This window comes from Ambystoma mexicanum, chromosome 7q, assembly GCF_040938575.1.
Source record: "Ambystoma mexicanum isolate Mex_15411 chromosome 7q, UKY_AmexF1_1, whole genome shotgun sequence".
Taxonomy (NCBI): Eukaryota; Metazoa; Chordata; class Amphibia; order Caudata; family Ambystomatidae; genus Ambystoma; species Ambystoma mexicanum.
The window spans coordinates 599,694,646-599,716,198 of record NC_090941.1 but is presented as its reverse complement, the minus strand read 5'-3'; the positions used below and the strand labels follow the sequence as shown (position 1 = coordinate 599,716,198).

General features: G+C 47.2%; 1 protein-coding gene across 9 annotated transcripts in view; it reads right to left on the bottom strand.

Annotated features, from left to right (window-relative positions):
• SUPT20H (SPT20 homolog, SAGA complex component) overlaps positions 1 to 21,553 on the bottom strand; it is a 759,353-nt gene that overhangs the window by 592,344 nt on the left and 145,456 nt on the right. For 8 of the 9 annotated variants that reach the window (XM_069640776.1, XM_069640779.1, XM_069640782.1 and 5 more), the window contains 3 exons: positions 3,549 to 3,678; positions 3,266 to 3,369; positions 2,469 to 2,585 (listed from right to left, as the gene is read on the bottom strand). In XM_069640776.1, the coding sequence (XP_069496877.1) occupies positions 2,469 to 2,585; positions 3,266 to 3,369; positions 3,549 to 3,678 (351 nt within the window). The remainder of the gene's footprint in view (positions 1 to 2,468; positions 2,586 to 3,265; positions 3,370 to 3,548; positions 3,679 to 21,553) is intronic. The other variant, XM_069640780.1, reaches the window with a different exon arrangement.

The following is a 21,553-nucleotide window of genomic DNA, read 5'->3' as shown; positions in this document are numbered from 1 at the left end:
ATTGCAGCTGCAGTAAAGCACCCATGGGTGACCATTTTGTCAAAATGGTCCCGGTCTTTTTCGCCATTTCTTGTTGGAAAGGTCCTTCTTGAGATTTACTCTGCAAGCCAAACCAGGTTTGGTCCCTTTGTACGCTTTGTCTTTGGCAGGATTCACTGTGAAGCCCGCCTCTGGCTCCAGCGTGTATGGCAGGGCAGGAAGTGAGGGAGGTGCCTGAAACTCCCTGTGCTTAGTCTCCTTGGCTACAGGAATGCACCCAAAGTTGATTGGAGGACAGCCACCCTGCTGTGTGATTGACAGCTAGGCTGCAAATGAATGGGAGAAACCTGCATAAAAGGCAAGCTCTTTTGCTTGGAAGGCAGAGTCGACCACTGGATGAAGGAATCCGAAGAAGAGCATGGAAGAGACGCCTGCTGCAACTCCTGGACCGTTGGTTTGCCCGGTGAAGCCCTGCAGCATTGCTGAAGCTCCGAATTCGCCTTGACTAGAGAAGTCCTGCAAAGGACAACTTCTCCCGTTGGGTTGGTGGGACCAATCGACCCCAAGACAAACTCATCTGGAAATCCTCTCGGAGCTGGCTGTACTTCCATTGCTGCTGCAGGAACCGATTGCCAGGGAGAGGAACACCAGAATCAAGTGTGTCGTCTTTAAGTCAGACCTGAGCTCCAAGAAGATCCGCTGTACTCCCAGGAAGCAGGACTGACCGAGCCTGAGCCACCTCGGAGTGCTGGACCCCAGATGCAAGGAAAGTCCACAAGGTATCCGAGAACCGCAGTCGTGCTATTCGCGAGAAGCTGAAACCGCAAAGTGCTGCTGATCTGAAGTTTGCCCATTGCTGCTGCCGATCTTCAAACCGTAGTGCAGGAGTCCCTAGACGTCCTCCCTCTTGTCCCCACGACTGAGGCCCAGGAACAGGATCTGCCATACTACAACTGTAACCAATTTCTTCAGACCGAAGGTACTGTAAAGGAAGGGGTGCTTACCTCTTGTCGTGTAGCCTTGCTAGCTCTCAGTTGAGACTTGTCTTGGTTGCTCTCTCTTGCAGAGTTGCTTGCAGCTTTGCCACTCACAAGCCTCACAGCTTGTGGCCCACTAGTGATTTAATTTTCTACAAAGACTTCTAAAACATTGTGCAAGACTTTTTACTTACCTTCAAGAAGTGCTTCAGCTCCCCTAGACTTTGCTCAGTTGACATTGGCTGTCGTGGCTCTGTGAAAGACTCTTCTAACCTCTGACTTTGTGTTTTAACTATCCCTCAACAAAAGTCACACATTCCATAACTTGTGTAGCTGGGAAAGGGTTACTTTACTTTGCATTGGGGGGCCAGGGGGTTCAAAATCACTTACCTGCTTAATAATATTTGTTAACCATTGTTTTATTCCCAAAACCTTTTCCTTTTGACACCAAACTCCGTACTGCTCTAAATGTACCAGTGATATGTTAATGAGCACAGTGTCCTAGTTATTTAAGTCACATGTGGGTGTAGGAAGTATCTGTGTGCCATCCCAAATGGGTATCTACTGATTTATTCAAACTGAGTGTGTATTTTTGACGTATATTTTTGTGTTACATATATTGCTCCCTTCCAACGACGGCTTATTCAACTAACTGTTAAATTAATAAACCTTGAGTGTAAGTGTTTATTTGAATACTGTGAAACTCTGTATTACAGCCCTACAGCTCACGTTGGCCCCCTCTTGAGATAAGCCTGGCTGCTCAGTCACTCTACCAACTTGTGTAGTACATGCTTATACCAAAGGTTGGGTTAACTATTGCCAAGAGGACAAGGGTGGCGCAGCCTCCCACAGGGTACTGCATACAATCTTGCCTAACACAGGGTGAGGTCAACATTGGCCAAAATGGGGTGTTGTTAAAGCATTCCTCATCCTTTGAGCCATAGCCCAACAAAATGGGCTTACCTTATGCACAGCAAAAGGGGTTGCATTGGCAGGGGGGCTTCAATAGAAGTCCCTCTAACAACAAATATAAGGGCAAAGAGCCAGGAAAACCAAAGAGACAAAAGCAAAAGGTTTAAAGGGTTCCATGTCATGGGACAACAGAACCCAGAAAAAAACAGATGAAAAGAAAGACCTTTGGGTTTGAACTGATGAAGAAGTCGTGTCACCCACTGGTCATCTGTATAACACAAAAGCTTCAAGCTTTTCATAGTATTGCATAATGTACCACTTTGAATGGGATCCTTCAAGCAATGGAATTATTATATATTGGGTAGCATGTGGGCCAAACATCGGACCATCCTGCACCCTCAAGTTTCTTGCATGGACAGTGAGAGCGACTAGTTGGGGGATAGTTGTTAGCCAGAAAGTATACATGGGCCGTAATACTATGTACTTCGGTAGTCATTCACGTTGTGCAGCATGCCTTTCTTGACATGCTGAAGCCTCAATGAAAATGTTCAGAATGTAATTTCCTTTCTTAAAGTTATGTTTTAGTGCACTTCATCTCACCTGCATTGTTGGACGTAAAAGAATATGCCTGCTTTGGTATGTTGGAGATTTTATGTTACCGGACTGCCGATAGTCTCGAATCTCTGCTATAACACAGCCACAATGAAAGATGTTGACCTGTTTGAGGAGAAAATAGGTTTTACAAAATAACATTTCTCTTAGTGCATAAAAACAGTTACCAAAATCTCTACAAAACCTCAGTTGCATTTTTTAAGCTGGGACTGGCCCTTTTGATGCTCACATTTTTTTTAAACTCTATTTTGCCCTTTATCACAATGCAAACAAAACATATCTATAGTTCCACAGGATACATCCCATAGTACAATTCAGTAGATATTCAGAAATTAAATTTATCAACGGGTAGGTGAATGGGAAAATAAACCTTGTATAAGGCAGCAAGGCTAGCCTATAGTACACTCAAACACAAACAGCTCACAGTGCCTGAAGATAATGTTGAAAAGGGTCGCTTAAATCAATTTGGACAAGAATGTAGGGGCAACAGTTTGCGAAAGGCTGATTCCATATCACAGCTACCAGTTAAATCTTGCTACCATTCCTGGGTCGATAAAAAGCAGAACAATTCTCCCTTGTTAACAATACATTGTTTAGCAATCACTTAACATAGACAGTAACAAACAATCGTTTTTGGAGATGCCGGTCATCTTGCCAAGCCTGTTGGATAGTCACATTTGATATGCATCAGGTTAACACAATGTCATGATGATCAAAGCGCAAACAGGAAGAAGACATAACAGGGCACTGGTACACTTTCTAAAGTGTTAAAGGAAACCTCTCACTTGAGATTTTTCAAGGAGGTCGACCAAAATAGGCGGCAACTCTTCTGCATCCAAGTAGTCTAGTAGTTCTCCTTCCTCATACGGCAGTCGGATGGTTTCAGAATCTGAAGTGAAACAAAGTGCACTATGTCTCGAACCACTGAACATCAAATATGAATACTTTTGTAAGTAGATTCAACATTTGGCATATTATTCCCAAATTACATGTATTATTGTTGCCATCAAAGAGAATGGTTATATGGGTCATCTGTTAAAAAAAATTTGATATTTAAAATCACGCTACCTGATCCATTTTTTCCTCTGAGCATTAGTGAGTAGCCCTCGTTTCCTGGATACAGATTCACCACTAGACAAGAGAGTGTCTCCTGCATAACCAACTTCTCTAGCAAGTTCACATTTCGCCTCAGTTTCTGCTGCAAGTGCAAAAAACACTTGAACAATTAATTCATGCATTGATTGTGGATTGGAACATTGCATGTTTTTGTTTAAAATATACACTCATCATGTGCAATGAAGGAAAAGTACAATTGGGCACCTTCCAACCAAGGGGCTTAACATATATGGCCAAACACTTAATGGTAACTTGGCTAGGCAGTTAGGCTTAGACTCTGGAAGAGGTTGGCTTAGTGTGAAAAACAGTTAAGATCAAAGTCCTTTAATGAACTGCGGCCCACACATGTAAGTACACAAATATTCCATTTATCAGACTCTGGAAGTCAGTCACACTACTTGTAAGTAAAGTCACAACCAAACATATCTACACCCCAGTTTGGTGGTACCAAAATGGGTTACCCGACACATTACAATACAGTTTAGTAAGTGATTGCTATGATGCATTTACAGAATCAGCCCAGTGGACAGATACCGAGAGGCCTCTCCTTTTCTGGTAAACAGGTATAGGCACTAATGTCTAAACAGCCTATTTGTGTAGCGTGACTGAGCAGCAAGGCTTCAGACTTGGGGAGTGTGAGAGTGGTGGAAAGCTTAGATAAGCACACACAGAACACTTTTAATAGAAGTTAGAAAGAATTAATACAAAATGTATTTAGGCGCTTGACACACACTTGGCAATGAAAAATCACAAGTAACACACTAAACCATCCACTACTAGAGTATATACATTAAGTTGTTATTAAATTTGCCATCATGGCACTGTCATTTACACTTGTCCATCACTTTGCTATAATTGAGACTGCCACTTGGGCTATGCTCCGCAATGTCTACCCTGTTAGCGAAGTTTTCTTAAAGCCCACTTGAGGTAAGACTTCATAAAACTATCCCAATGGTACATGGGTCCCCAACACTTACCATCAGTCTGCACTACTCATGGAAGTTTGGTATAGTGGCAGAGCAGTCAGGCTTATAATAAGAGGAGGATGTGAGTTATAGGTAAGTACAATGTACCCAGTTAGTACAGTAGTCGAAAAACACCAATAAAGTTATATTAACACAAGAAATGTCTTAAAATACACTTTACCAACACACACATGATTACATAAACCCTTTTTTCAAAGGCCAATGCTTAGTTGGTAGTTGCTTGTGGTACAATTGTTAGAGTTTGACACTAATGACAGTTCTACCGTATTATCAGTATGACCGCGCACTTGCGCACAAAGATATACAGCAATTGTATTTAGTTAGCAAAACCACATAAGATTAAGTCTTTTAGGAAGGAAAACGATTGGTAAGTCTTACAGCAGCAGAGCTTAAGATTCTAGAGGCGTTTTCTCAGCAAACTACAGCTTTAAAGGTCTGATGGCTAACTCTATGTAAAAGTCAGTTTGGAAAGGACTCAACGTCTTATGAAGCAGCCTGGATGTCACAAGGAACAGGAAAGGAAAAGAAATGCTAAAATGGTGAAAAAAGAAGACGGGGACATTTTGGAAAAATGGGCACCCTTGGGTGCCTTTACCGCAGATGTGACAACAGCCTGCCATAAAGATGCACCGAATTAGTGAAAGGTATCACTGCCACCAGCCATTTAAGGTAAACTTGTCCCTGTAACAGACTTGTTACAGTTTTAGTGAGAAAGGGGATACATTGCATCTCCCCAGCACTCCAGATAAGGTGTGGTGTGCTGGTTTCACTAGTGAAATGTAAAAGGGATTCAAAGATCCTTTCTACCGTTGGGAACTGCAGTTCCCACAAGGTTAGCCAGGGAAAGTTAAAAGGGGGAGCCCAAAGGGCAACCCAGCAACAATAGGCAGTATGTTATGTTACTTTGCATTTATATAGCGCCTTATGTACCATTGGTATGGTCTGAAGGCGCTGGTAGGTTGAACGCCCTTGGGAACCGCAGTTCGAGTCAGTAGAGAGAGTCAAAGGTGCATTTGAGCACCGGATATGTGTGCAGCTAGTGTGGCATTCGTGTAGTAGCTGCTTCTCAGCAGTAGGTGTGGTGGTTGAGAGATCAAGAGTATGTGTTTGTTCTGGCAGGATTTATCCAGACCGATTGAGGCAGCATTAGGCCTGAGGAGAACGCCTGGCTGGGGGGTGCGTAACCAGCAGTGTTTAGTTAGAGTGATGCGGAGTATGAGGCAGATGTTGGTATGAGAACAGTTATACCGAATGGTGTCATAGTATCTCTGTGTTCTAGTTGAATGGTGGTGTAAAGAAGAGAGTAAGCGTGGTGATGTGATATGATGGGTTACATGCTCTTTCAAACGTTCCATGCACTCCAAACCATTCCATTTAAGTTGCTCCAGTCTGCTCCCTGCACTCCAATTGGTGGAACTCACTCCAATCCGTTCCAAGCGCTCCAATACGTTCTACACACTCCAATCCATTCCACGCATTTGAATCCGTTCCATGCATTTTAATATGTTCTGTGTATTTCTAAGTTGTTTTATGCACTCCATCCATGTACTTCCCGGTACCTTTAACATATTTCACCCGTCCCATCCACATACTTCGCCCGTTCCATCCGCTCTACGCACTCATCCACTCTACGCACTCACCCGTCCTATGCACTTGTCTGCTCTAGGCTTTCGTCCGCTCTCACGCGCTCACCCGCTCTCACGCGCTCACCCGCTCTCACGCACCCCCCTGTTCTTACGCATGTATTCGCTCTTATGCACTCGTCTGTTCTACACACTCGTCTGTTCTACACACTCGTCCGTTCTTACACACTCGTCTGCTCTGGGCACTCTTCCGCTCTGCGCACCCCTCATGCTCCCCGCCCTCATCCGCTCCCCGCAATCGTTCTTTCCAGGCACTCATCTGCTCTACAAAGTAGTTCGCTCATATGCACTCATCCGCTCTATACATTCATCCGCTCTATACATTCATTCGCTCTATACACTCATCCGCTCTATACTTTCCTCCGCTCTATACACTCATCCGTTCTGCACATTCATCTGCTCTATGCACTGCTGCGTTCTACACATTCCTCCGACATTTACGCACTCATCCGCTCTACACACTCATCCCTTCTGCACATTCATCTTCTCTATGAACTCCTGCGTTCTACATACTCCTCCGCACTTACACACATGTCCGCTCTACACACACATCCGCTCTACACCCTGATCCGCTCTACACCCTCATCCCTTCCACGTGCTTCATCCACTAACGATTTCATCCGTTCCATTCACTTTGTTCATTCATCGTGCCTTACCGATTCAGGTCATACGCACTGGATCCGTTCCGTGCTCTCTATCTGTTTCATGCACTATACTCTCATGTACTTGAATCGCCTATTCTGTACTTTCCATTTATGCCATGCACTCATACATTCGGTGTCATCTGTCTGTGTACTCATCAGTCTCTTGTATTCATCTTTTCATCCTCTTCTCTATAATCATTTCGCACATTTTGTTCATTTTGTCCATTGCACTCATTACATCCATTTAATTAATTTACACCTCATAACTGTTTTTTGCACGATTTTTTCTTTTATCCACTTCACTGCTTTGATCTACTTTACTCGTTCTATTCTGTTTGTCCTTTTAGTTTACATTAGCGTTTATTAGTTGTCGATTTCTCGCATGGATCTTGATGTTGTATTGTTATTTGTCTTATTGTTATTCAAGATCTAGTAGTTTGTTGGGTTGGTGTCATTGAGATGCCGTTATTCAGTTTGGGTTAGTTTGCGTATGGGTTGGTTTTAGGGGAAGAGCCAAGTTTTTAGTAGTTTGCGGAAAAACATTAGATATTGAGTTAGGCGGATGTGGGGTGAGAGTGCGTTCCACGACGTGGGGGCCAAGGCTGAGAATGATGATCCACCTAACCTGACTGAGTTTATTTGAGGTATGACTAGGAGGCCGGCTGAGCTTGATCTTGGAGTACGTGGAGTGTGATAGGGTTTTAGCTTGTCTTGAAGATATTGAGGTCTGGTTTTATGCAATGCTCGATGAGAAATGCATAAGGTTTTGAAAGTCACCCTTCGGGCCACTGGAAGCCAGTGCCGAGTTTTAAGGGCTGGGGAGATGTGGTCTCTCGGGCTGAGCGCTAGTAGCAGTTTGGCTGCAGCGTTCTGTGCTCTTTGAAGTTTATTCAGTTGGTAAGCGTGGACTCCGAGGTAGAGGGGGTTAGCGTAGTCCAGTCTTGATATAACAATTGATTGGACCGCGGAGTCTGTTGGGAAAGGAGAGATATGGAAAGATGCGCCTAAGAGTTTTAAGGTGGTAGTGGCAGGACTTTGAGACGTTGTTGACTTGGCGCAAGAGTGTTAGGTCACAGTCAAGGGTGCATCTAAGGTTTTTTACTGAGTTAGAGGGAGTCGGTGAGTTGCCCATGGCAGATGGCCAGGGCAGTGGGTGTGGCAGAAGTTCGGAGTTGCCACATACCATGATTTCAGTTTTGGAGGGGTTTAACAGGAGGTGGCTTTGGGTCATCCAGAGCATTAAGTCGAGGAGGCAAGAGGCGAGGTCTGGTCGGCAGTTGGGTTTTGAGTTCAGGAGTTTTAGAATTAGTTGAGTGTCATCAGCATAGTTGTAACACAGGATGTTGTGTGACCAGATTATTGGTGGGAGGGTGATCAAGTAGAGATTGAACACAAGGGCAGATAGGCATGCTCCTTGTGGAACTCCCATGTCGACTGGTCGGGCTTGGGAGGAACAGGTGGAGAGTAGCGTTATTTGGTACCTATCTTTGAGGAATAAAGCTATCCATTTGAGAGCGGTTCCACAAATTCCTAGGGAGTGGAGGCGGTCAAGGAGGATTGAGTGATTGATTGTGTCGAAGGCGGCGGATAGGTCGAGAAGGATTAATGTGGCGCATCCCGCAGAGTCTGCCGTGATTTTAAGGTCATCCCAGATTGAGGTTAGGGTGGTTTCAGTTCCGTGTCGGGCTCTGAAGCCTGATTGTGCGGGGTGTAGGGGATTGTTGGCTTCGACAAAGGCATTTAGTTGAACGTAGGCGGTTTGGTCAATGAGTTTGGCAAGGAACCTGTGGTTTGAGATGGGGCGGTAGTTTTTGGGCTCGAGAGGGTCGAGGGAAGGTTTTTTTATTAGAGGTTTGGCAAGAACCGTTTTGAATGCGTCGGGAAAAATACCCGAGGAAAGGGAGTCATTTATGATGGATCTTGCGTGTTCTCCTGCGCAGGTAGAAGCGAACATTTCTTTGAAGATTGTGGCCGGGCACGGGTCTAGCGGAGAGCCGGAAGGGTTGCGGGCAGAGAGAAGTTTGAAAAATTGTTCGGGTGATATTGGACTAAAGGTGTCGAACGTAGGTTGCGCAGTGGTCGCAGGCGGTGGGTTGGCCGGTGTGGGGGAGGGTTGCCTAGTGGATTTAAGAGCCAGTTTGGTGGTTAGCGCATTTGTTCTTTCGAGAGCCATGGCGTAAAAGTGGAGAGAGAGTGAGTCGCACAGTGATTGCGAGGGGGTCGGGACGGTGGTAGTGCATGCCGGTTTGGTGAATTCGGTGATGATTTTGTGAAGTTCTTTGCTGGGGTTTTTGCAGTTTAGGATTCGGGAGTTGTAGTGGGCTTTTTTTGCTTTCCGGGTTTTCGGCATTGTACTGATGAAGGTGTCGGGCCAAGGTGGCTCTGCTCTCTTGGGTTTTGTCTTTCTGCCATTTGCGTTCTAGGAATTTATATAGTTGTTTAGTGGTCTTCAAATCAGGTGTGAACCATCTAGGGAACAGGCCACGGCGGGCTGATGGTTTGCAAGAGGGTGTGAGCCGCATTAGTGAGGTGTTGAGCCATGAGTCAAAGGTGTTGGGGGTTAGTTGTTTATTGAGTTGGCAGGTAGGTGGAGGAGTGCGTCGGCTAGGTCAGGAACGATTATTAGTTTTTTCCAGCATTTGCGTAGATACGGTGGTTCAGGTTCGAGTACGGGAAGCGGGTCTGGTGAGCGAATGGTCAAAGGAATAATGAAGTGATCGGACCAGATGATCGGGGTGGGGGGGGGATTTAGATGTATCCGGTTGTGGGAGCTAAAGATGGCATGAGTCGGGCGGTTTATGTGGGGTTGGAGATTAATTGCGTCTAGACCGTCAACCAGAGTGTGTGTCATAGGGTTGGTGGGGATGTCGAGCCATATGTTGAAATCTCCAAGAAGGGTGAGGTTGGGATGGTTTAGCTGGAGGGTGGCAATAGAGTCGCAGAGGTTGTTTGAGAATTGTCTATCGTAGCCAGGGGGTCTGTAGATTATTAGGAAGCTGTGTGAGAGCGACCGGGAGAGGGATAGTTTAACGAGAAGTGATTCGCAGGAAGGAATGGAGGGTTGATTGTCGATGATTGAGGCGTGGAAGTGAGACTTGAAGACGAATGCTATTACCCCTCCTCTAGAGGGACGGTTCAGTGGGATGAGGGAGTAGTCAGGGGGGAAGGCTTCATTGGCGATTGGGTCGAAGTTGTCAGAAAACCAAGTTTCGGTGATGAAAACCAGGTCTGGTTTGTCAGAGGCGAGGAGGTCAAAGATGCTGTGTCTGTTTTTTGCTACGGATCGGGCATTAGATAGGATGCAATTCACTTTGGTTGGTGTCGGAGCTGCAGCGGAGAGGGTTAGGGGGAGGGTGGAAACTGGAGAGGGAGAGGGGTGGGGTCGATGGGAAAAGTCGGCGAGCAGAAAAGTTGGCGGGTTTACGGTGGGAGTGGATGGATGCGCGAGTTAGGGTGGTTGGGTTTGGGACGGAGGATTTGAAGGTGGGATGTTGGAGGTTAGGAGTTTCGGTTGTGGTCGGTGAGAAATCGAGGGAGAGGGGTTTCAGGAAGGGTGAAGCAGGTGGGGATGGTGGTGATTGGGGGAATGAGGTGGTGGGTCGAGACAGGGGAGGCGATGAGTGCTGAGAGATTGAGGGGGAGGAGGTACATTTCCTCTTTAGTGTCTTTGTTGCGATTGGTGTGTGCGAGAGGGTAGGAGGATCAAAGGGGGTGAGGGATGAGGCTTCTGTTCTTGCTAGCGCTAGGCGTGCGGTTTTTAGGGAGGGGAAGGATTGTGGTCAGTGGGGGATTATAGTGGGGGTTAGTGGGAAAAGCGGGGGGGTGCATGATTGCAGGGCAGGGTGTGTCCAGTATGATAGTGAGGGGAGCAGGCATGATCAACGTAGGCTGGCTGGTGATGGGGTTCGGGGGAGCAATGGTCTTAGGGTGGTTGGCTCGCCATCGTGCCCCTCTGGCTTGGTGTTTGGAAAGGGGATGGGTAGGGGATGTGAAGGAGGGTGGGATGATTTGGGAAGGGGGGGGACGGGAGGCAAGGCTGACAGGAGAGTGGAGGCGGTCCACGGTGGTCGTTTCCGGCCGACCCTGGTGGATTGGGTGCACTCATGGTTAGTACGTGCTATTAGGTGTAGTTTCAGTTGCAACTTACACTTTGTTGGACTTTATAAGTTCGGCTATATCACTAGGTGAGATTAGTCTTGGTTTCTGGGTTCCACTAAGCAGGGTGAAATTATTCACTTATTCTAGGTTTTAGTGTACTAATTTTAACTAGGCTGCAGATATTAGGCCGTTTTGAAGTGTAGGTACACCTTAGGATATGCTGTAAGGCGGCCTATTTAATTGCAACTACAGCACAGTTACGCTGTTGGGTGTGATATGGCATTTATAACGTAGGTAGACTTTCTTCTAGCAAGCTGGAATACAGGTAAGCTATTAGGGAGAAATTGACTGTAGCAACGCCACAGGTATGCTTTTAGGTGGACTTTTATGTGCAATTTAGGAGGACTTTCTAATTGTAGTTCTAAATTCAATCTGGGCACACTATTAGGCACACTTCTAGATTCAAGCAAGGGGCGCTGTTAGGCACACTTCTAAATTTGAGTTTTGTACCGGATATTAGGGATGCTTCTATATTTAACTAATAACTCAATGCTAATGGGCACACTTTTGCAAAGAGATTGATGTTATGTACACAGAGAGGATATTAGGTACACTTCCAAGTTCAGTTTGCACAGAGAGGGTATTAGGGACACTTCTGAATTCAACTAGGGCACGTTATTAGGTACACTTCTTAATTCGGGCAAGGTGCGCTATTAGATCTACTTCTAAATTTAGGTTTGCACAGAGAGGATATTAGGGAAACTTCTAAATTCAACTTGAACACAGGGGATATTTAGGCACACTTCTAGTTTCAATTTGCACAGCGGGGATATTAGATTATTAGACACATTTCTAAATTGTATATTACACAGAGATGATATTAGGCATACTTCTAAATTAAACTTTGCACAGAAGGGATATTTACTTCAGGTTTTGCACAGAGAGGGTATTAGGTACACTTTTAAATTCAACTTTACACAGAGCGGAAATTAGGCACAATTCTAAAATCAACTTTGCACTGCGAGGTTATTAGGGACACTAGTCAGTTCAACCGGGGCACGCTATTCGGTACAATTCTAAATTCGATTTTACAGAGAGGATATTAGGCACAATTCTAAATTCATCTTTACACAGAGAGGATATTAGACACACTTCTAAATTCAACTTTACACAGAGATGATATTAGGCACACTTCTAAATTCAACTTTACACAGAGCGGAAATTAGGCACTGTTCTAAGTTCAACCAGGGTGGACTATTGGGCGCCCTTCTAAATTCAGCCAGGGCTGAATTTAACTTCAAATTCTGCACAGAGAGGATATTAGGAACAATTCTAAATTCACCAGGGCACGCAATTGGGCACACTTCTAAATTAAACTATGCACCGAGAGGCTATTAGGGAATACTAGTCAGTTCAACTAGGGCACGCTATTAGGCACACTTCTAGATTCAAGCCCTGTACAGTGTTAGGCAGAAACCTGTGCAGTTCCCTTAGGGACCACTGCAAAAGGCTTAAGACTACAGGTGCTGGCAGTAAACCCAATTGGTAGCAGTCTGTACCACCCAGATTTACCTGGTAGCTGTGGCTGAGCAGCCAAACTTCTCTCAAGAAGAGTTAGACATTATATAGAGTATACAAGATAGGTACCAAAATACAGTAGCACAAGCAAACACTGACCAGAGCTTTGGTATCAAAGTATATAATTATTTATTTAAAGACACACTTATAGAAACACTCCAGCACTATTATTGTAAGCCAGTTCAAAACACAGTCACTATTAATATATATACATCCCTTATTCCTTATTAGACAAGTCTTAGTTAACACCACTTATTTTCAGACAGAGGTGAGCGCTTAACTGAAGATGGCACTCCAATAAGTTATCAAAAAATTAGGCAGAAATTAGAAAAGCACACAACACTAATACTTTAGAAGCACCCAGCAAGGCAGGAAAGTCAAAGTCTACTTGTGAGCAAAAAGTTCAGAGGCCAGGCTCCCTCTTAGAGAGAGCAGAGCACCAATGCGCCCAAGATCACAGTGTAAGAGGTTTGAAAAAGTCTTGCAGGGAGTTCACAAAAGAATTAGTTCAGCTTAGAAAAGTTCAGTTAGCCAGCCTAGGGTCAGCTCAGGTAGTAAGTCGAGGATTTAATAGTCACCCTGTACAGACCGTTGCAAGGGAGGCTAGGCAGGCACAGTACCTTTAAGACGGAGAGGATCCTCCAGAGGGAGCGGTTGTTCCTGGCAGCGGGTGCAAGTCGCGGCGTCGTCCAGAGGAAGAGAAGATCTCGACGTGGAGGAAAGCTGAAGGTCATTGCACTGCCATGGAAGAAACCAGCCGCGGAGTTCTCCGGTTAAAAGGTACTACCCTTTTATTCGCGGTAGTGGTAAATCGTGGTATCCCGGTTGCCGGGGTGCTTAGCACAGGCAAAGCGGCCAGGAAATGATCCGGGAAGGCGAAAAGACGGGCAAACTGGTTATCCCCACTAGTCAAAGGAAGAAGACTCTTCGGATGAAGATCTTCTCTGTCGTCGGGAAAAGTGGTGAGACGGTTCAGCAGGGCTCCACTGGTGGTGTCGTTGTTGCAGGTCGGCTCAGCTTCTCCCTCCTTGGATTCTTTAGGTCCTGTGGCGACGTCTGAAGTTCCAGTTCCCAAAGCCCTGCTTTTATGCAGCAAACCCCCATTCATCAGTCCTAGCTGTCACTCAAACATGCTAAGTGGTGAGCCGAACGGCTCACCACTGTGCCAATCACACAAGAGTGCGACTTGAGTTGCCGAGGCAACTCAGTCCAGGGTGCCTAAACCCCCCTCACACACATCCTGTAGACCCAGACAGAGTGGCACCACTTTTGGAGGCTTCTGTGTAGAAGCCTGCCAAAAAATGGAACAAAGGGCTCGACTTGGATTGGAGTTACAGAGGCGAACACAAACGCCATTTTAAAACCGAGTTCTGACAAAAAGACCCAACCGGGGAATAAATATTAAATAACCCAGCGGTATCTTTAACATTGCACCAAAAAGTGGTGCGTTTAAAATGAATGGGAAAATCCCATAGAAAATATTCTGGTGGAATATTTCGCGTGGTAACCACTGCCACCAGCCAGAAACTCAACGAGGGGGGACTGCACAGTGCCCCCTCGAAAAACAGACCCAGGGGCAATCCAATTACCCCTACCAGTACTTCCACAATATGATGGTTTGTACTGGTTCTGTTCCCAATTTAAGACTAGTAAAGTCACTGGTGACTTTACATGCCCTGGGAGACAGTAGTCAGTCCCAGGGTATGGAGTCTATGTTTGGGGGTCACTATGACACCCCTGTGTTACTGCACTGAGGGTGCTGTGTAACACACTTACCAAAAACCACATGAAACCCTATGAAGTAAAAGACCCCCATAGCCCATAAAACACATTACAAAGTCAAAGGATATCTCAAATTATGTCTAAGAGTGGGAGAAAAAGAGTCTCACTCTTAACAGGAGAAAAAAATAAACCCCAAAAATCCAGCAAAGCTGCTGGGGGACTCACTAGGTTTGGGAAATTAGCCTTAACAGAGAATTCTCCCTAACATACAGAGAGGCTGTTAGGCACACTTCTAAATTCAACTTTACACAGAGAGGAAATTAGGCACAGTTCAAAATTCGACCAGGGCACACTATTAGGCACACTTCTAATTTACACTATGCACAGAGAGACTATTAGGGACACTAGTCAGTTCAACTAGGGCACGCTATTAGGCACAGTTCTAAATTCAGCTTTACACAGAGAAGATATTAGGTACACTTTTAAATTCAACCAGGGCACACTTCTAAATTACACTATGCATAGAGAGACTATTAGGGACACTATCAAGTTCTACTAGGGCACACTATTAAGCACACTTCTAAGTTCAACTTTACACAGATAGGCTATTAGGCACAATTCTAAAATCAACTTTGCACTGCGAAGTTATTAGGGACACTAGTCAGTTCAACCAGGGCACGCTATTAGGCACACTTCTAAATTCAGCTTTACACAGAGGATATTAGGCACACTTCTAAATTCAACTTTACACAGAGAGGATATTAGGCAAAATCCTAAATTCACCAGGGCACACTATTAGGCACACTTCTAACTTTAACTTTGTACAGAGAGGCTACTAAGCACACTTCCAAATTCAACTTTGTACAGAGAGGCTACTAGGCACACTTCCAAATTCAACTTTGTATAGAGGGGATATTTAGGCGCACTTCTAGATTCAAGCCTTGCACAGAGAGGCTGTTAAGTACACTTCTAAATTCAACTTTACACAGAGAGGAAATTAGGCACAGTTCTAAATTTGGCTTTACACAAAGGGGATATTTAGGCACACTTCTAAATTCAACCAAGGCACGCTATTAAGTACACTTCTAAATTAAACTATGCACAGAGAGGCTATTAGGCACAATTCTAAATCAACTTTGCAGAGAGGTTATTAGGGACACTAGTCAGTTCAATCAGGGCACAATTCTAAAATCAACTTTACACAGAGAGGATATTAGGCACACTTCTAAATTCAGCTTTACACAGAGAGGATATTGGGGACACTAGTCAGTTCAACTAGGGCACGCTATTAGGCACACTTCTAAGTTCAACTTTACACAGGGAGGCTATTAGGCACAATTCTAAATGTGCCAAAAGTTGCCAAAGAGGATAACATTAAAAAAGGCACTATGTACAGTCTTAAACATGACAACCATAAAAAGAGTAAAAGACTGTGGAAAAAGGTTCCACCTCTCTGAGATATAGGGAAACCAATCTACCAGTCCAGAAAATGTTATGGGGTTGAGAAAGGTCAGGAAGATGTATCATTGCTATGAAAATCTTACCTAACAAGAGGCACAGCACCTCAGGAGATTGCACCAGCCAAAGGGAAGGAGTCGTCCTCTTCGGAGCTCCTCTGTCACATAAAAAACTGGGACAGGACAGCAGTGGTCGCTTCACAGTGTTGCAAAGGGTCTCCAGGCGTCTTTGGTCGGCTTCTTCCTCAGTCCTCAGTTACTTCAGTTTCCAGAGGATGACTTGCCTTTCACCTCAGGAACCTCACCTTTTATTCAATTTCAGCACACATTCCTCTGCAATCTCTCTAAGCACTATACAGAAAGGGGTGGGTGGCTGTCAGGACGGCCAGCCCCCCCAGTTGGCACTGGCTCCATTCAGGCAGACAAAGGGCACAGGAATGAATAACTCCTCCCTACTTCCTGCCTGCCCAGACACACTAAAGCCTAGACTGGGACATCCAAGGGTCGGTCGGGACACAGACACACAGTTTTAGGAGGGATACAAAGTATCCCTCTATCCTTAAGAACTGTAGCTAGAAAGAATCTCAAAGGAGAAGGGTTCCCAGCAACACTGCCCATAAGAAACTGTGTGCTGCAAAAGTAAAATACAGATGCCATAAAAGAGATATGGCTGAAAATGGACTCCATAGTACAGGTAAAACACAGAGAACAGAGTTCCAAAAGTCAGAGCAGATGAGAATGAATGAGTGGAAAAAGTATCCACTCATTCAGGATAGAAAGAAAAAGATCCAGAAGTCCAGCAAAAAGTGCTGGGGGTTTCACTAGGAGAGCGGAAGAAGCATAAAAATGATAAATCACTTGTACTATGGTAACCTTGTCCATGACCTGGAATCTGTCGAGGAACTTATGTTTTAATATCGTGTTAATTCGCACAATCTAAAGTACACAAGGCAATGTATAGCATATGGCTCAGGATTGAAACATTGTTGGAGATCTTTTATCTAAGATAATAGTATTTGCTCATAGTGACATTTTCTTAGCTTTATTTGCTCTCTTCCATAAAATCCTATTATCATTATTCTCTACTTTATTTTTATTCTATTGTTATATCATTCTTTAGATGGTTACTTTCCTCGTTATCATTGATCACCATTTATTATTATTACTGTCTATTTAAGCTGCCGAGTAACTTTACAAAGCAAATTAGTATTTTATCATCAATGACATACCCACTAAATATTTTATTTTATTTTTGAGAAATATGTGATAACTAAGGGAGTAGTTTCTTACCTGTAACTCCATTTCTCCAGCATTGGTATCTTTCATGGATTCACAAGCTTAGAATATTCCCCGTCATCAGGCCGGGAACCCTCAGTCTTTTTTAAAAGCATTTTCCTTTGGAAAACTTCGACACTTAAGCGTCCTAAAAGAAAGTCGATAGGACACTAACGCACCACCCAATAGGACGTAGGGCATAAATAGACCCGCCCCCGCGGCTTCGCCTCAGATTTTAACCTCCAAAGTAGAGGCACCAACTAAGTTTGCATCCAGCTGAGGCCGGCAGGCGCATGTGAATCCATGAAAGATACCAACGCTGGAGAAATTGAGTTACATGTAAGAAACTACTCCCTTCTCCAGCATTGGATCTTTCATGGATTCACATGCTTAGAATAGATTACATAGCAGTATTCATCATACATGGCGGCGTGTAATGCAAACCAATACATTAGGAACGCAAAACATACTAATCAGCAAGACAACATTAGCCATGGTAACATTGAAACAGGTACCCCCGCTGTGGGGGCTTACCTTACGTCCCATCTGTACATCTGCACCATGCTGCTGCTCCAGCCAATAATGTAGAGTAAGGAACAAGTTACTTACCTGTAACTGTTGTTCTCCAGCATGGGTCTGGCATGGATTCACATGCTCATGAATATTCCCCTTCGTCAGGCTGGGAATCCTCGGTAAAGAAAAAATCAGCATCAGTTTCGTTTCTGATCTGTCTTTCGTAGTAGTAACCAATCACTGATCTCTGCATCATACTGACCACAGCCAATGACTGCCCTCTACCTAAGCCCCGCCTCTGGCAGCCATCTTCAGATTTGGTAACACGTGAAGTGGCAGTATGACCAAGTGAAGAGCCGCAGAGGGGTAGGCGGGAGGGTTCGCATGTGAATCCATGCCAGACCCATGCTGGAGAACAACAGTTACAGGTAAGTAACTTGTTCCTTCTCCAGCATGGGGTCTGGCATGGATTCACATGCTCATGAATAAAGAATACATAGCAGTACACACATGCACAACCACGGGAGGTGGCAAAGGCTCAACATTAAGCATTACATCAAACTCAACATTAAGCAATTCTTACCTCCTCACCAGGCTCACTTTAGACGAACAGATTGCGCAGCACTGCTTGGCCGACCCTGGACTCTTCCCTGGAACCCCGATCGACGCAGTAGAATTTCGTGAAGGTGTGCGTCGACCTCCACGTAGCAGCCCTGCAGATGTCCAGCAAGGGCACACCAGATAGGAATGCCGGGGTAGCTGCGATCGCTCTGGTGGAATGGGCTCTCGGACGGCCAGGCAGCGGTCGGTTTGCCAACCGATGACAGTACATGATACAGCCGGAGAGCCATCTGGAAATGGAGGCCTTTGAGAGAGCCTTCCCCTGATTGACAGGTCCAAAGTTCACAAAAAGTTGTGACGTCTTCCGAAAACACTTTGTGCGGTCCACGTAAAACTTCAGCGCTCTAGCCACATCCAGCGAGTGCAAAGTCCTTTCGGCCGGCGACGAAGGCGACGAAGGCGACGGGAAGAAAACAGGCAACACCAAGGGTTCGTTGAGGTGGAAGTCCGACGGCACCTTGGGCATGAAGGAGGGGTGCGTCCTAAGCACCACCCTCGAGGCATGGAAAGTCAAGTACGGTGCCTTGCAGGATAGGGCCTGGATCTCTCCCACACGTCGTGCGGAGGTAATGGCCACCAGGAACGCAGTCTTCCACGACACAAACTTCATCGGTGCGGAGTGCATCGGCTCGAATGGGGGCCCCATGAGCCTGGTCAGCACCACGTTAAGTTCCCACGCCGGGGGCCGGGGCCTTCACCGGCGGGAACGACCGGAACAGTCCTTTCATAAACTCTTTCACCAGCCGATGGGACCACAGGGACGTCCGTCCCGTGGTTCTGGTATATCTGGAGATCGCCGCCAGATGAATCTTAATGGAGGCATGGGCTAGCCCAGCCTTTGCCAGCGATAGCAGGTACGGCAGCACTTGAGGGGCCGTAATCCATAGGGGGTTGATCTTCTGTGCTCGGCACCAGATAGAGAACCTCTTCCACTTATGACCGTAGCATTTGAGAGTCGAGGACGCCCTGGCCTTTGCAAGAACCTCTCTGCAATCAGCCGGTATATCGTAGCCTCCAAACTCTAGAGCTGCAGGAGCCAAGCCTGCAGGTTCAGCGACGCCGGGTCGTGGTGGAAGATGGCGCCTCCTTCTCTGGAGGGAAGGTCCGCGTCCGCCGACAGCTTGATGGGAGGGGACGTTGACAAGTCCAGAAGGTCCGGGAACCAGATCTGCCTCGGCCACGCCGGTGCGACGAGGATCATCCTGCACCGGGACCTCTTGAGCTGGCTGATGAGTCGAAGCAGCAGCGGCAACGGAGGGAACGCATACAGGTATAGGCCGTCCCAGGGGAACGAGAACGCATCGTCCATGCTTCTCGGCTGGGGAAACCTGCTGGCGAACCTCTTGCACTTCAAGTTCGTCGCCGTTGCGAACAGGTCGATTTGGGGTTTGCCTCATCGTCGGAAGAGTTGATCCACCTGATCCTGGCACAGTTCCCACTCGTGACACGCGCGCAGCTCCCTCCTGAGCGAGTCGGCGATGGTGTTGCTTTCTCCTGCCAGGTGGAAGGGAACCAGGAACATCCCCTGGGCGACCGCCCCCCAGTGCCAGGGATCCTGTGCCTCCTTGGATAGGGCTGGGGATCTGGTGCCTCCCTGCTTCCGTATGTAAAACATTGTCATGGTGTTGTCCGTGAAGATCCGCACCACCTTGCCCTTGAGCGACGGGAGGAACGATTTGAGAGCCCAGAACACGGCTCGGAGTTCCAGGTCGTTGATGTGCAGGAGCCTCTCCTCCGGGAGCCAGAGGCCTCTTGCGTTGAGATCTCCGGTGTGGGCGCCCCAACCTTCCAGGGAGGCGTCCGCCGTCACCGTCTCCTGGTACGCCGGCGTCTGAAAGTCCTTGCCCGCCGTGAGGTGCGCTCGAACGCCCCACCACTGAATAGCCCGCCGGAACACCTCATTGACGGGGACCCTGTCTTCGAAGGTGCACGTCGCCTGCATCCAACGGGCGTCGAGAAATTCTTGAAGAGGGCGCATCCGTAGTCTGCAGAGGCGCACCAGGTAGATGCAAGAGGACATCATCCCCAGGAGGGACTTGATGGACCTCACCCTGGCCACGTCCGTGGCAAGCAGGTGTTGCACTTTGCCTAGAATGGCCTTCGTCCGTACTTCCGACGGGGCCGCCAGGCGCCTCACTGTATCGAGCTTTGCTCCCAGAAACAGGGCCACCTGCGACAGCACCAGATGGGACTTTGGGTAGTTTATGGCGAATCCCAGGTCTGTGAGTAGCTGGAAGGTCCTCGCAGTGTGTTCGACGGCGAGTTCCCTCGTCCTTGAGCGGATGAGCCAGTCGTCCAGGTAGGGGTAGACGTGAATCCCCTGCAGGCGCAGCCGCGCCGCCACTGGTGCTAGGCACTTGGTAAAGACCCTGGGGGCCGACTTCAATCCGAACGGCAGTGCTCTGAATTGGTAGTGGCGTCCCTGGACGACGAACCTGAGGAACTTTCGGTGACTTTTGAGGATGGGAACGTGGAAGTATGCATCCTCCAGGTCCAATGACGATAGAAAGTCGCCTTCCTCCAGCTGTCCCAGTACGTGCTGGAGGGTGACCATCCTGAACCTTTGTGATCCGATGTATTTGTTCAAACGACAAAGGTCCAGGATGGGGCGCCAGCCGCCCGTCTTCTTCCTGACGAGGAAGTACCTTGAGTATACCCCGGAGCCCCGGAGCCTCTTCGGGACAAGCTCGATGGCGCCTTTCCTGAGCATCGCCCGTACTTCCAACAGCAGTTGCGGGACGTGATTTTCCTTTCTGGCCACAGGTGGAACGTGAGGGCACTTCTTCAGGAATCCGATAGAGTGTCCTCTTGCCAGGGTATCCAGCACCCAACGGTCGGTGGAGATGGACTTCCACACACCGACGAAGTTCATCAGCCGGCCTCCCACTGGGGTGCTTCAGTGGGGGCCCGAGACCACGGCCGGTTCAGTCCTGCTTGGAGGTGGTGGCCTTGCCGCCCTGGCCACCTTGCCGACGGCGGCGAGGCGCTCCCTGCTCGCCGTGACCCCTGTAGGCCTCCTGAGACGAGGAGCGTGCCGCCTAGCGGTAGGACGACGAGCCACCGCTGGATCCCTTGGAGGCACCCTGTCTGCCTCCGGAGCTCCGAAAGGGCCGTCATTGCTGAAGGGCTCCTAGGGCGCGGGCCATCTCCGTGTCCGTTTTTATGGCCTGGAGGGATTCGTCCACCGCCTTCCCGAACAAGTTGCTGCCGTCGAACGGCATGTCCAACACCCTGGTCTGGACGTCCTGATGGAAGTCGGTCGCCCGGAGCCAACCCCGTCGTCGTAGGCAAACACCGTTGCCCAGCTGGCGGAACCCAGTATCGGCAATATCGGTTGCCACCGTTATGGCATGGTCCGATGCCACCTCGCCCTCTTGCAGCATTTCCAGAGCCTCGGACCTCTTGTCGTCCGGCAGGAAG